Source organism: Pezoporus occidentalis, unplaced genomic scaffold (genome assembly GCF_034315485.1).
Source record: "Pezoporus occidentalis ecotype Australia unplaced genomic scaffold, CSIRO_AGI_Poc_V1 ctg155, whole genome shotgun sequence".
NCBI lineage: Eukaryota > Metazoa > Chordata > Aves > Psittaciformes > Psittacidae > Pezoporus > Pezoporus occidentalis.
In genome coordinates, this window is record NW_026913372.1 from 1,241,974 (window position 1) to 1,256,540 (window position 14,567).

Here is a 14,567-nt window from a genome sequence, read left to right on the forward strand (position 1 = left end):
AATATTTTCCTCCAGTGAAAATGTTGGCATCCTCCAGCCAAGTCCTGTGTAACAAAAAGCACAAACCTGCCCTTACGAGGCCTCCACTCCTGGCTTTACTGTCGGCTGTTCATCCCTCCTCTCTCAGCTCTCTTCCAGACTGAAGAGGGTGCAGGCACACCCCTTGCTTTCACCCTCTTTGTCACCCTTCTTCCCCAGTCCCCCATCCCTTCCTGTGACGAAGGGTGCGTGTCCGCTGCCGCGCGCGGGACGGATACCGCATCCCATGTCCCCACGGCCGAGCTGGCTGCTCCCTCTGGCGGCGATCCTGGGTCCAGGCCCTGCCTTCCATGGAAAAGATGCAAATTCCTTCGTCATCTCCCACCCATGAGGGTGGGGGGAGTTTTTCTCGGGACCCCACTGAGAGGGAGCTTCGGCACCGGGCCAGCATTTGCTGAAGGAAGAATGAGGAGCAGTGGGAGCCTTCAAGCGATCAGGGGAAGGGGAGAGCAGGGGCAGCTCTACCAGCTCACAACACCGCAGTGTGCACAGCAGCTATATTTATCCACACGGCCAGCAGCTATATTTATCTGGAATGCCACAGGAGCCGAGAGTCTGCAGGGTAATTTCCGTGCTGTGGACAACACGATCTGGATGCCCTTCTCACTGCAAAACCTGCCTGCTCCCTGCTCCAGGGGCCTTCACTCCCATCTCAGGCCTTCTCTGCTCCTCCTTTCACCCCACTAGCTCTGTCATGGTGATGCTGGGCTCATCTTCACTCTGTCCCTCCCACACAGCCCTCTCAGGGCTCCCTTTCCCACTGCCACTTGGAGCAGACATATCTTCATTTCTCTCTCCCAGGGAGCCGTTTCTCTCACTGAAGGGAGCGGGCCATCCTCTGTCTGCATTATTCACCCAGCCTGCAGCCTCAGCCAGTTTGTCGGTTTCCCAACGAGCCCCTCCAAGTCACTGAGGGCCACAAAACATGAACTCTTCCCCAGAAGGGCAGGAGCAGGGCATCCCTCTGCCGCCAGCCCTCAGCCATGCCCCAGAAGAGGGAACATGCACTTAGCCAACATGCATAGCTGACAAAGGACAAGCCAAGGTGGGCAGACAAAGCCATGCGAACTTTAAAAAAAAAAAAAAAAAAAATCGTCTTTTCTGTTTGGTTGAGTTTTGTTTAAAGATGAGCTCATGACTTTTTAATGCTGGGGTTTGGCAGAACTGACCACATCCTCAGCATTAGCAGAGCTTCTTGTCTCACACAGCATCCTTACCCAGTGCCAAGATGCAGCTGTGGTCCCTGAGCTGGCGGGCTCAGCTAGGACAGTTTCCCTGGTCTCCAGGTATTTTGCCCATCACCCTTAAAATACAACCCTCGGTGTGTAAGAAGGATCCTTACAGCCCCCTTCTCACATAGAGGATGTACGGGGGGAACTTACGGAAGGTGAAAAGTGAAATACCCTGTACTTGGGACTCCGCGCCCTGGCAGGAAGCACTGCCCTACTGCCCGGGAGGGCCCAGGTCCGCCAGCTGCACCCACACCCCGATACGCCCAGTCCCTCCCAGCCGCTCACACGCCTGTAGCAGCAAACGAGACTCCGCCCGCCGCAGGCGGAGGCGGGCGCGCAGCCATAGCGCTCCCGGTGCCGTTGTGGGAAGGACTTGCCCCGTATCGAGCCGACTCGAGCACGTTTTTCACCTGCTGGCCTGGCCTCCCCAGCCCCGCGGCGCGATGGGATCCCGCTTGTCCGTGGACGACTCCGTGCGGGTAGTGGTTGTCGGGGGCGGGTTCGGCGGCACTGCGGCCGCCAGCCTGCTCAAGTCCTGGGCCGTCCCCTTCGTGCTGGTGGACATGAGAGATGCTTTCCATCACAACGTGGCTGCCCTCCGTGCCGCCGTGGAGAGCGGTAAGGGCTCAGCTCATCCCCACGACCTTTCCCCTCCGAGGGTCGCGGTGGGTCATTGCTCTTATCCCCACCAGTGACTGCAGCAGCTCGGGGGAACTCTGGGAGTAACGAGGAACAGTGTACTGAAAGTGCCTCTGCTATCCCATTGATGGTGGAAGAGTTGATGTTTTCTGTCTGGAAAACAAATACTTGGCTCTGGGACGACCCACAGACCGTCCATGTTAAGCTAACTGCATGTCTGCTGAGAAAATCTGAGCAAAAAAACTACTCAGATTGTCCCTGTTTATTATTTCAAGGGTTTAGAAGATGACTAAGCTAAAACTAAGGAGCAGTTGGAAGGGGTGAATAAACACCTCTCTGTATCTGGCCCTGGATGATAAAACACTATGAGCTGCTCAGACTTGTCTGGGGTCACACCTGGGAGGCTGTGCTAACATCATTACTCCAGTCACTGGGAATTTAGGAGGAGAAAATCTCATGTTCAAGGCTAGGAACAAGCATCAAAAGTTCTCAAAAGCTTGGTGTGGAGGGCAGATAATGTGACAAAAAGGCACTGACATCCTGCCTGAAATGCCCCAGACCAGGCAAACCCGTACAGGAAATTCCGTATGGGGAGCAGAGACAAAGCAGTCTAGCCAAGGGTGTCATGGGGCCTCTGAGGAGCTGATCTTGTCAAAACCAAGGCAAAGACCCTAAAGCTCATTGTTGGGCAGAGATAACGCACAGCAGAAGCCTACCCTGTGGTCCCAGGTGTATACAGTGCTTATGTCTCAGCAAGGATGACATGAGGGGAGAAGGGAAGAGGGGTCTGTTAGCCTCCACAGAGGGAGATCTCTTGTTCTTTCTTACCACAGGATTTGCCAAGAAGACTTTTATCTCCTACTCTGCCACCTTTGGGGACAGCTTCCGACAAGGCAAAGTTGTTGGCATAGACCCAGAGAGGCAGCAAGTCTTGCTCAGTGATGGCGAGGTGGGTGGTGTAATAACTTGCAATGAGTAACTTGGCTGCATTATGGGATCACCTGCTGATGTGGTGAGTTAGTCTTCAGGAGGCTTGTGAATCTCCCCTCCTTAGGGTCTTTCTTCAGCCATGTCGTGGCTGTGAGACTGCAGTACTCCAAATATAGGCTATGTTGGCTTTGACTGGTGATGTCTATTTGGAGAAGTGACTTGGAATTTAGGTTTCAGACTGCTGTCCATGGCTGGAGTCCTCAAGGGAAAGAGAAATGAGCAGGACCACAGGGCACCTACAGAAAATGTGCCTCTGAGCAGGAGGAGGATTGTAACCCTCATCTGCCAGAAGAAGGTGTGTGCTTGTGCAGAACAGAAATGTGCTCTGGTAAAAACAAACTGGACTCTTGCCCTTGAGTTGGATGAGAGCTGGGAATGCTATCCAGTTGGGGCAAACACCCTGTATCTCCTTCAGTGCAGGCCAGCTGAGCCCACGAACCCTGGACCGATCCAGTTACCCTAGGCTCACACACATACAGGGTTCCTGTTCTGATGTAACCTGCAGCTTGGCTGAAATACCTGATTCCAAAAAAGCCACAACCCAAGCCCTTGGGGAAAGCACTGATTGCTTTCCTCTAGGTTTTTCCCAGCTGTGGACAAATATGCAAATGCTCATGCTTAATACTGGCCCTGTAACTCCAGGAGGTAGAGAAGAATAAAACCAATGACCTGCTTCTATGGAGGGCTGCCCTAGAGAGAAGGGGACCCCCAGCAATCTCCTCTAAAACCAAGAGGCAGTGTTGGGAAAGACTAGCATTTAATAACCCTGAAGAGCTTGTCAAGAGACCATCTTACCCACAGGTGTTGAATGGCACCATCCCTCCTAACCATGCTTAAATGGCCTAGAGCTGTGTTGGGATGTTGGTTGTGCAGCAAATAAATCACCCCATCTAGTGCTCAGATGAGCTTTTACTCTTAGAGCTGGATTTAGAGCTCAGCAATTAACCCTAGAGCTCAGATCCTTATCTAACTGCAGGAAGAAACAAGGGCAGCAGCTCTGCTAACTTTTCAGCCAGAGCACTTTATCTCTGTACAGAAGAGGGTAAAGGAGAGAAGTTATGTCTCTGGAGCCAGCTGTGATGGTAGCTTCAGTGTCCAGCACAAGTATCAGATCATTTCCTGTAAAATTAGGTAATGTCTTTAAAGGTCTCAGCTTACCTGAAGAATGGTGCATCTCTCAGACCCTGAGGCAGGCAATTACTTGGTGTCACTTGGATCAGGTCACTTTCTAACACTGCAAGTGCTTTCCTAGTTATCAGCAAGGGCTGGAGGAGAGAGAATGAGTGGATAGTACCTAGGAGGCAACAACTGTGTTCTATGCTGTTTTTATGAAGTCTTAACATCCTCTTCCATCTTCTGCCCTCCCAGGAGCTTCACTACTCTCATCTCATTCTAGCAACAGGCAGTGATGGTCCATTCCCTGGGAAGTTTAACAAAGTCATTGATATGGAAAGTGCCATCCAGACCTATGAAGACATGATTAAAGAGGTGAGGAATCAACTTACTCGTAGGAAGTGTTGCCTGCCCTTGTTCAGATTACCTGTCCTGGACAACCACTATGGGTATCTGGAGCCATCTGTGTCCACGGACAAGAAATAGCAATACCTGCAGGGAGATGCCAGGACAAGGAGCTCATCTAGCATTCTTCATGCCCCAGGGGAAGATGAACTATCTGCACAGGAGAAACCTGAAATGCTCAACAGTGTTACAGTGTACGCAGGAAGAGTGCATGGGGTTCTCATTGTTTGTTTCCTCTTAATGAACTAGGTGGTTTATTGCTGTTGGGCCAGCGCTGTATCTCAGAAGGTCTATCCACAGACTAGCTGAAGGTATTTGACTTCCTGCCCTGAACAGTTCTTTCATAACACAGATTCCCTCTTTACTTCCAGATTGAGAAATCTGAGCGCATCCTGGTAGTGGGAGGTGGTTCTGCTGGAGTAGAGATGGCTGCAGAGATCAAAACAGAGTACCCAGACAAAGAGGTAGTAGCATATTAGTCATGATTAACTTCATCCTGGTTTCAAAGACTGTTCTTCTGTAATGGTCCTGCTGAGGTACCTGAGACCACTGCAAATCAGGAGTTTCCATGCAGTGGCAGCCTTCAGCCCTACTGCCTACTCTTCTGAGAGCACCCTATAGCCTGCCACCACAGTTATCCAGACTAGATGCCTTTCACCAGCTCACTCTCCTTAGGCATAAAACAGGGTGGAAGGAAGCTTAGCTGTATCTGCTCCCCACTTCGTACCCCATGTGTCCACCTGTTTGCTGTTTTGTCCCCAACAGGTCACCCTCATTCACTCAAAAATTGCACTAGCTGATGTGGAGCTGCTAGCTAGTGTCCGTCAGGAGGTGAAATTGATTCTTCTCAGAAAAGGAGTGCGCCTATTATTAAGTATGTACTTAGACTTTGAAGCTTTATAAGCTGCTATTCTTTAGCCAGAGCATCTCCTTCTGATGTCTTCTGACCTTTTTGACTAAGCGTGGCTCTCCTGAATTTCTGTTTTGCCAGATATCTCTGGGTTACCTGGCAACGGCAGCCTAGTACAGGTTTGTGACCCAGGGCTCTCTGTTGCAACAGGTGAAAGGGTCAGCAATGTGGAAGATCTCACAACAAACCAGTTCCAGAAGGACATGGTAGTAAGGACAGAAAAGGGCACTGAGGTGGTTACTGACATGGTGGTTATGTGCACGGGTATAAGGATTAACTCTTCAGCATATGTTGCTGCATTTGGTAAGTGAAAAAAACATGGGGAGAAGCAACACAGTTCTTCAGTGTCTTGTAGTTGAGTACTGTGAGGTTAGCAATCAACCGTATACAACTTGCAGTGGTTATCCCATGATACAGCAAATGCTCCAACATCACATTAAATACTTAACTGTGAAATGTGACCATCAGAAACTTACAGCTCCTTGCTTTGAGTTAATGACCTGTTTGATAATATCATCAGCATTTTGGGGTCTCGGGCCACAAGCAACGCAAAGCTCTTTCTGAAAATTTGCTGTTTGGCAAAACAGGGGACAAAATAGCAAGTAATGGTGCGTTGAAAGTCAACAAGCACCTCCAGGTGGAAGGCTATGAGAACATCTATGCCATTGGGGACTGTGCAGATCTGAACGAACCAAAGATGGCTTACCATGCTGGGCTCCATGCCAACATCGCAGTGACAAATATCATCAACAGCCTGACACATAAGCCTCTTAAAACCTACAAACCAGGTAAGATTATCTCCTAGCACCTGCCTTAGATCTAGGGCTGTTTTTATGCAGGGAACAGCTGTTTAACATGTACACATCAGAACTTGCATGTGACACTAATTAGAGGTGAAGGAACTCATGACTGGAGTTGACCATATAAGCTTAAATCTCAGGCTTCATCTTAGTTCTTGCCAAAGACACTCTAGATGTTAATTACCGGTGTCAGTCTACAGCTATGAGTCCTTTCTTCACTGTCTTCCTGATAAATCTACTGGTGGGTGTCTGCTATTCAGTTCCTATTCAAATTCACTTCCTTTTCTTTAAATTGCTTACTGTTCAGTTGAATCCTAGGAACAAGGAGATGACTTTACTTTCTCCTCCTTTCTCCCCTTAAACTATACAGCAAACAAACTGAACAATCTAGTCTCAAAAATCTAGCTAGGTAATGGCAATTGATGTAAATACTTACTGTAACTATGTTGAAAGCTGTTCCACATGGGTACCTGGACAGCAGTTTGTTTTTTAAAGGCTGCTCTGCCTGTTTAAATTTCTTTCTACTTACATTTTGTTGTCTATGTCTTGGACTTCCTCTTGGGAGGGAAAAATCATTCTCTGATGCATGTACAAATACAGCCCAATCCTTCAGCAATTCCATTACTGAGAGGTAGAGCAGATTGTAGAAAGGAGAGAGTTGTAAGTAGTTCTCCTTTGGCCTCTTCCCTTGTCATGCAGCACGAGTCCTGTGCTTAGCAGTTAAGTGTAGGTAAGAAGGGAGGGTTCAGACGAAGTGAAACACCTACATGCAGTAGGGCTTGATACTTAGGTTTGAAGCTGCTTAACTTAAACCTCTACGTCTTCTTTCCAGGGTCGCTAACATTCCTGCTTTCAATGGGCAGGAATGATGGTGTAGGCCAGGTGAACGGTTACTACGTGGGACGTCTCTTAGTGACCATTGCTAAGAGCCGGGACCTGTTTGTCTCCAAGAGCTGGAAGACAATGGGACAGAGAATGCCCTCTTAAGACAGGATCAGTAACAAACCGGCAAGGAATTCAGCAACAGGAAGAGAGTGAGGGTGCACTTTTACTCCTTGGACAGACTGATACTCTCTCCTCCACCACCACTAAAGGACACCCACTAGCATACTGCATTAAAGGGGTGCCCTGCCTTGCTGTAAAGGGTAAGGAGGCACTTTGCAAATGAAGTGTACAGAAGTTCACATGATAAAAACCAGGGAACAAATGTTTCTTTTACTTCCCTGTTGAGACAGCTTTGATCAAGAAATGTGGTTTACCTGGATTTGTAACAATAAACATTGTGGTTTTCAAAATCAGTGGTTTGTTTGTTATGTGGTTTTTCCCTGGCTTTCTCTACTCTTGCTCTTCTAAAAAGCACCTGCCTCTTACAGATCTGGAATCTGCTCTGCGGCATGCAGGACACATGGCTTGCAGCACTGCCTAGGAAAGCCTGCCTAAAGCCTTGAAAGCATTATGGTAATCCTAGAACTCAGCAGAGTATAACGCACCTTTGTGTTAACAGCTCCATGGCAGCTATAATGATTGTGCTTACAGGACTGTACTTCAGCAAAATAAGCTGGTTAGTTGTGTGCTAAGTGTGATACAGCAAGCACTCTGTTACAGGTGCTGCTGTGTTTTTTTGTTTTTAAAGGTGAAAAATTCCCAAGGCAGAAGTAGGTTTTATAACAATAACCACACTTGACACATCTTTTTCTTTTTTTCTTATAAAACAAAAAAAATCACCATGAAATACTCTCAGTAATTACAGAGATTATTGTGAGTCAAAAGCAAAACAGAAGCTCCTCATGCATCACTTCCAGATCCTTTTCCCCTCTCTGTGAGCTGGAGGCAGAAGTTTACCATCTACCCTCAAGGGAGGAGAAAAAGGAGCAGAACATTTTTAAGAGCTGTCTTTAAAGTGTGAGTGTGTGTGAAAAAATCATCACTACAAATCTAAAATGAAGTTACTCTTTAAAAACTTCTAGACTAAAATAACAAGGGACCCTAAAAGTCCTGAAAAGAGATGGTAACTCAATTGCTTAAGGTGATATAAATGGCTAGAGGATGCTGACAGCATGAAGAAATCGGACTAAGCCCCTTTCATCTCTAGTCACAGCTCTTCATCAAGTCACAACACATCACACTACTACCACTCCCCCTCCTCATCACATTGAAAAAATAAAACCCACCTCTAATGCTTTTAATGCTACTGAAGTTTGTTGAAAAATAAAGTCTCATTTGGCTGTCATTGCTACTTTGTGTCTAGCTTGGCCATTTCTTGCACATAGATGCCAATACTTTCACTGTCGAAGAGCAGAAAGTAAATGTTCTTCAAGGAGGAAGAGCTGGTGCCGTCAAAATGGGTGGAAATAGCTCTTAGAGTCACCTGGGCTGCCGTCTGTTTTGGGAAGCAGTTTCTATGTGGTAGGGGAAAAAAACAGAACAAATGAGTGTCAGTCACCTGTGCAAGCATTATGCACACATGATGCTGAAAGGAACAAGCCATAGCTCTACCAACTACAGGCAGATAGTCCCATTTGCAGTTTTGCTATGTGTAAATCCTAGAAGGAAGCCCAAGGTTTTGATAGCAGTATTCATCTGCTGCTGTATTAGTTTCCTTGCTGGCACAGTTACTCTCTTCTTTTGCTTCTACTTTCTATAACAACACAAAGATTTTTAGTGCCCTCACTTAGAATTAAACTTTTCCATGCTGTGCTGGGCAGGGATGCCCAGGGATGATTAATTTTTAATCAAGGGATTTTTAAACAAGGGATGATTATTTCTTAGTTGCAAATTGAAAAATAGAAATACATCAACTATGTAGCTGACTTCCTCATGCTGTCATTAGAAACACTTTGGTTGAGACTTCAGTGAAAATAGGTGAAATATAACCCCAAGCCAAATTAAGGCCAAGTCTCTTTAATTTACTCATTTTGATGGTAATAATCTCTAACCTACAATTTGAAAAGCTAGAAGCTACCAGTCTCTACAGTAAGTGGACTTTTCAACTGTGTTGACATCTCTTGGGCCACCTGGCCCCCATCCTTGAGATTCAAATTTCTTGGCAGCAGCATTTTTTCCTTACACTCCTTATTCAAGTTGTCCTGGGTTCAGCAGTAGCAGTCATTTTTCTCCTTCTTAGCAGCTGGTGAACCCAGGACACAAGTCACAAAACCATTCAGCTGCAACACAGTTCCTTCGTCCTCATCTCCACACTGCAAGGAAACTGCACGACAGTGTATTGCAAAGAGCACAGTTACTATGAAGCGCATGCACAGAATCATTCAATCAGCTAGGTTGGGAAAGACCTTTAAGATTATCAGATACAACCATTACCCCATGACTACCAAGACCACCCCTAAACCATGACACTGAGGGCCTAATCTACACAGTTTGTGAACCCTTCCAGGTACAGTGATTCCACCACTGGCCTGAGCAGCCTATTCCAATGCCTGATCAACCTCTCTGTGAAGAATTTTTTCCTAATATACAATCTAAACCTCCCCTGGTGCAGCTTTAGGCCATTACCTCTTGTCCTATCGCTTGTTACTTGTGAGAAGAGACAGACCCCCAGCTCACTGCAACCTCATTTCAGGCAGATGTAGAGCAATAAAGTCCCTCCCCATCCTCCTCTTCTCCAGCCTAAACACCGCAGTTCCCTCAGCCTCTCCTCAATAAGACTTGTGCTCCAAACCCTTCACCACCATCTTCGTTACCCTTCTCTGGACCTGCTCCAGCACCTCAATGTCTTTCTCATAGTGAGGAGCCCAGAACTGAACACAGTATTTGAGGTGCAGCCTCACCAGTGTGGAGTACAGAGGGATGATCACTGCCCTGGCCCTGCTGGCCACACTATTGCGGATACAGGGCAGGATGGTGTTTGCCTTCCTGGCTGCCCGGGCACAAGCTGGCTCATTTTCAGCTGTCAATCAGCACCCCCAGGTCCTTTTCTGTAGATCAGCTTTCCAGCTACTCTGCCCCAAGCCTGTAGCTTTCCATGAGATTCTTGTGGCTTAAGTGCAGGATCCATCACTTTGCCTTGTTGAAGCTCATACCATTGGCCACAGCCCATCAATCCAGCTGCCTGTAGACCTTCCTACACTCCAGCAGATCAGCAGTCCCACCCAACTCGACGTCATCTGCAAATTTATTGAGGGTGCGCTAAATCCGCTCATGCAGATCATCAATGAGATATTAAACAATACTGGCCCTAACACCTCAATGAGGTGAGGGACACCACTAGTGACTGGTCGTCAACTAGATGTGACACCATTTACCACCACTCTTTGGGCTCGGCCATCCAGCCAGTTTTCAACCCAGTGAAGAATACATCTATCCAGGGCATGAACAGCCAATTTCTCCAGGAGAATGCTGTGGGAGACAGTATCAAACACTTTAGTGAAGTCCAAATAGACAATGTCCACAGCCTTTCCCTTATCAACCAGGTGGGTCACCTTATCACAGAAGGAGATCAAGCTGGTCAAGCAGGAACTGCCCTTCATTAACCCATTATGATCCCACTTATGATCATCTGCTCCATGACCTTCCCCAGCACTGAGATCAGGCTGACAAGCCTGTATTTTCCAGGGTCCTTCCTTCCTGCTCTTTTTATAGAGAGGCGTATCTCTTTACATAAAATTCTTACTGCTATAATACTGACAGAATTTCAAGAACTGTTCTACAGTTTGGACTTGATGCTCGTCTAATGAAATACTCTGCCTTACAGTATGCTCACACTTAGGAAGGCCTCCACATTGTTCTTCCTGTCTAACACTTAAACAAATTTATTGAGTTAGAAAGCATCACTTCCTGAAGTGATCCATGTGTGTGTCTGCCACTGACATCTGGAGAGAAGGACACACTTCTGCATCACCTGCTGGAGTTTCTCTGCTGCCTGACAACACTTGTAATAGTTTTGCTGATTCTGTACAACACTGAAGAGTGTCAATGCAGCGCTTGCTACATGAGCATGTAGGAAGCCACATACCTTGAAGGGCCTGGATGAGACTTTACTGGGACATACTGAATTGTTTGAAGGTGAGTTAAGACACAGCTGAGGTTTCAGACGGGTCTTTGGGTATAACTCTGCTGGCTGTTCTTGAGTTTAATGCCTCCTGTTTAGAGTCTACTGCATGATAATGCCCCAGATTAAGTTAGATCCATGCCCAAAAAAATTGGCCAGCACAACCTAGCCTGTGTCCTTCCTCTGAGGCAGGATTACACATAACTTTTCTGATCCTGAAAAAAGTTTGTCTAACCTATACTTAAAGATCTTCAGCGATGGGTCTACATCAGAATATACGGATAAGCCATCCCAGTGCCTAACAATCCTTACACTTAAAAAATTATGGCATTGTTTTTAATAGCATCCAGAGAAGCCTTTGCAGTGTTTTTCACCACTGTCATGTGCATTTGTTTTTTTTTCTTTTCTAAGGTTAGTACCACTTACTTCTCATTTTTATGCTAGTGATTTCAGATACTTATCATACTTGTGTGTGTATATAGATATATATATATTAAAAACCATCCAAAAAATAGCTTGTAAACTAGTCAACAATAACTGCCTTATCCATATTCAGTGTAATCCAAATGAGTACTAGCAAACATATTTTCCTGTTTGTAGTCTCTGGACAGCATCTGCACCAGCCCAGCTAGTATGCCTTTCTGGCAGCAAGTTATCAAGCTATCAAAAAGGACTTTTTGAACATGTTTTTCAATTAATTTATATCTGCTTCACAGCACAATTTCATCTAAACTGCATTTCTCTACTTTTTAACTGACAAGATCATAAAGGTGAAAACTCCTGGCAAAATCGAGTATCCCAACAAAACCAGCATTTTGTGATTCCGATTTCTTGTGCAGACATGTAGGTGGAATAACATGACAGCAAAACCATTAAATATTATTTGAAAAACTGCCTTCTTTTCAGACAACTTTAAGGTTCTTTGATAAAGTGTAAACCAACAGCACTTGGTAAGACTTACTCTATTTTCAGTTAGCAGGAGTAATTGTAAGAGCAACAGAGAGTGAAATAGAACTAAGCAGCAGAAGGATCTGTGCTAAGACTAATGGATTATTCTTAGATATTGCTCATAGGAGACATGAGATCCATACAGACTATTTCTAGTGGCATTTAAAACTATAGATCAGTTTTGAAAGCTGCTTTATTATTAAAGAGCTGTAAAACCATTTATCACATTTTGCTTTATCCACGAGATTCCTCGATTGTGTAGAAGACAACTTCCTTCTGCAAGTAACAGAGGAGCCGACAAGGAGAAGTGCCATGCTTGACCTCATGCTCACCAACAGGGAAGGGCTCGTTGGAAATGTGACTCTCCAGGGCAGCCTTGGTTGCAGCGATCATGAGATGCTCAAATTTGAGATCCTCAGGACAGTGAGGAGAGTGTGCAGCAAGCTCACTGCCCTGGACTTCAAGAGAGCAGACTTTGGCCTCTTCAGGAACCTGCTTTGGAAGGTTCCATGGGATACAGCCCTAGAGGGCAGAGGGGCCCAAGACTGTTGGTTGATATTCAAGGATCACCTGCTGCAAGCTCAGGAGTGTTGCATCCCAACCAGAAGGAAGTGCAGCAGGAGGGCCAGGAGACCTCCTTGGATGGATAAGGAGCTCCTGAGGAAAATTCAATTGAAAAAAGAGGCTTATAATAAGTGGAAGCAAGGAGAGGTGGCATGGGAAGAGTACAGGGATGTTGTCCGAGAAGCTAGGGACCAGGTTAGGAAAGCTAAGGCCAAGTTAGAATTAAACTTAGCTAGAGGTATTAAAGATAACAGGAAGGGATTCTACAGGTACATAGCAAATAAAAAACAGACTAGGGAGAATGTAGGCCCCCTCAGGAAGCTCTCAGGAGAACTGGCTACACAGGATTTGGAGAAGGCTGAGGTTCTGAATGACTTCTTTGCCTCGGTCTTCACTGGCAAAGGCTCTGACCAGACCACCCAAGTCTTGAAAGGCAGATGCAGGGGCTGCGAGAATGAAGACCTTGGGCCCACTGTAGGAGAGACCATCTTAAAAATCTGAACATGCACAAGTCCATGGGTCCTGATGAGATCCATCCGTGGGTCCTGAAGGAGCTGGCAAATGAAGTTGCGAAGCTGCTGGCCATCATATTTGAGAAATCATGGCAGTCAGGTGAAGTTCCCGATGACTGGAAAAAGGGAAATATAACCCCCATTTTCAAGAAGGGGAAAATGGATGAGCCAGGGAATTACAGACCAGTCAGTCTCACCTCTGTGCCTGGCAAAATCTTGGAGCAGATTCTCCTGGAAGGCATGCTAAGGCACATGAAAATCAACAAGGTGCTTGGTGACAGCCAGCATGGCTTCACTAAGGGGAAATCCTGCCTGACCAATTTGATGGCCTTCTATGATGGGGCTACAGAACTGATGGACAGGGGTAGAGCAGCTGAAGTCATCTACCTGGACTTGTGCAAAGCATTCGACACTGTCCCACATGACATCCTTGTCTCTAAATTGGAGAGACATCAATTTGATGGATGGACCACTCGGTGGATAAAGAACTGGCTGGATGGCCGCACACAGAGAGTTGTGGTCAATGGCTCAATGTCCAGCTGGAGACCAGTAACGAGGGGTGTCCCTCAGGGATCGGTGTTGGGACCGGTCTTGTTCAATATCTTTGTCGCTGACATGGACAATGGGATTGAGTGCGCCCTCAGCAAGTTTGCTGATGACACCAAGCTGTGTGGTTCGGTTGATACACTGGAGGGAAGGAATGCCATCCAGAGGGACCTTGACACGCTTGTGAGGTGGGCTGATGCCAACCTCATGAGGTTTAACCATGCCAAGTGCAAGGTCCTACACCTGGGTCAGAGCAATCCCAGGCACAGCTACAGGCTGGGCAGAGAAGAGATTCAGAGCAGCCCTGCGGAGAAGGACTTGGGGGTGTTGGTTGATGAGAAAATGAACATGAGCTGGCTTCAGTGTGTGCTTGCAGCCCAGAAAGCCAACCGTATCCTGGGCTGCACTAAAAGGAGCGTGACCAACAGGTCAAAGGAGGTGATCCTGCCCCTCTACTCTGCTCCTGTGAGACCTCACCTGGAGTATTGTGTGCAGTTCTGGTGTCCTCAACATAAAAAGGACATGGAACTGTTGGAACAGGTCCAGAGGAGGGCCACGAGGACTATCAGGGGACTGGAGCACCTCCCGTATGAAGACAGGCTGAGGAAGTTGAGGCTGTTCAGGCTGGAGAAGAGAAGGCTGCATGGAGACCTCATAGCAGCCTTCCAGTATCTGAAGGAGGCCTATAGGGATGCTGGGGATGGACTCTTCATTAGGGACTGTAGTGACAGGACAAGGGGTAACGGGTTAAAACTTAAACAGGGGAAGTTTAGGTTGGATGTAAGAAGGAAATTCTTTCCTGTAAGGGTGGTGAGGCACTGGAATGGGTTGCCCAAGGAGGTTGTGAATGCTCCATCCCTGGCA

The 14,567-nt window shown here is 46.9% G+C and overlaps 2 protein-coding genes across 6 annotated transcripts in view; one reads left to right on the forward strand and one right to left on the reverse strand.

Moving 5' to 3' along the window:
- Nucleotides 1–1,668: 1,668 nt before the first annotated feature.
- Nucleotides 1,669–7,426, forward strand: AIFM2 (apoptosis inducing factor mitochondria associated 2). Its single transcript, XM_062611636.1, has 8 exons — nucleotides 1,669–1,889; nucleotides 2,744–2,859; nucleotides 4,269–4,388; nucleotides 4,790–4,882; nucleotides 5,184–5,292; nucleotides 5,479–5,631; nucleotides 5,916–6,116; nucleotides 6,961–7,426. The coding sequence occupies exons 1-8, from the start codon at nucleotides 1,715–1,717 to the stop codon at nucleotides 7,113–7,115; spliced, it is 1,122 nt and encodes a 373-aa protein (XP_062467620.1). The 5' UTR covers nucleotides 1,669–1,714; the 3' UTR covers nucleotides 7,116–7,426.
- A 390-nt stretch (nucleotides 7,427–7,816) lies between these two features.
- Nucleotides 7,817–14,567, reverse strand: part of LOC134160034 (core histone macro-H2A.2) — a 30,327-nt gene continuing 23,576 nt past the window's right edge. For 4 of the 5 annotated variants that reach the window (XM_062611637.1, XM_062611638.1, XM_062611640.1 and 1 more), the window contains exon 9: nucleotides 7,817–8,527. In XM_062611637.1, coding sequence (XP_062467621.1) covers nucleotides 8,362–8,527 — 166 coding nt within the window. In that variant the 3' untranslated portion in view covers nucleotides 7,817–8,361. The remainder of the gene's footprint in view (nucleotides 8,528–14,567) is intronic. The other variant, XR_009963408.1, reaches the window with a different exon arrangement.

Coding starts and splice junctions, on each gene's coding strand:
- AIFM2 (XM_062611636.1), top strand. CDS start 1,715: ATGGGATCCCGCTTGTCCGTGGACGACTCCGTGCGGGTAGTGGTTGTC. Junction 2,860..4,268: donor TCTTGCTCAGTGATGGCGAG/GTGGGTGGTGTA, acceptor CTGCCCTCCCAG/GAGCTTCACTACTCTCATCT. Junction 5,293..5,478: donor AGGAGTGCGCCTATTATTAA/GTATGTACTTAG, acceptor CTGTTGCAACAG/GTGAAAGGGTCAGCAATGTG.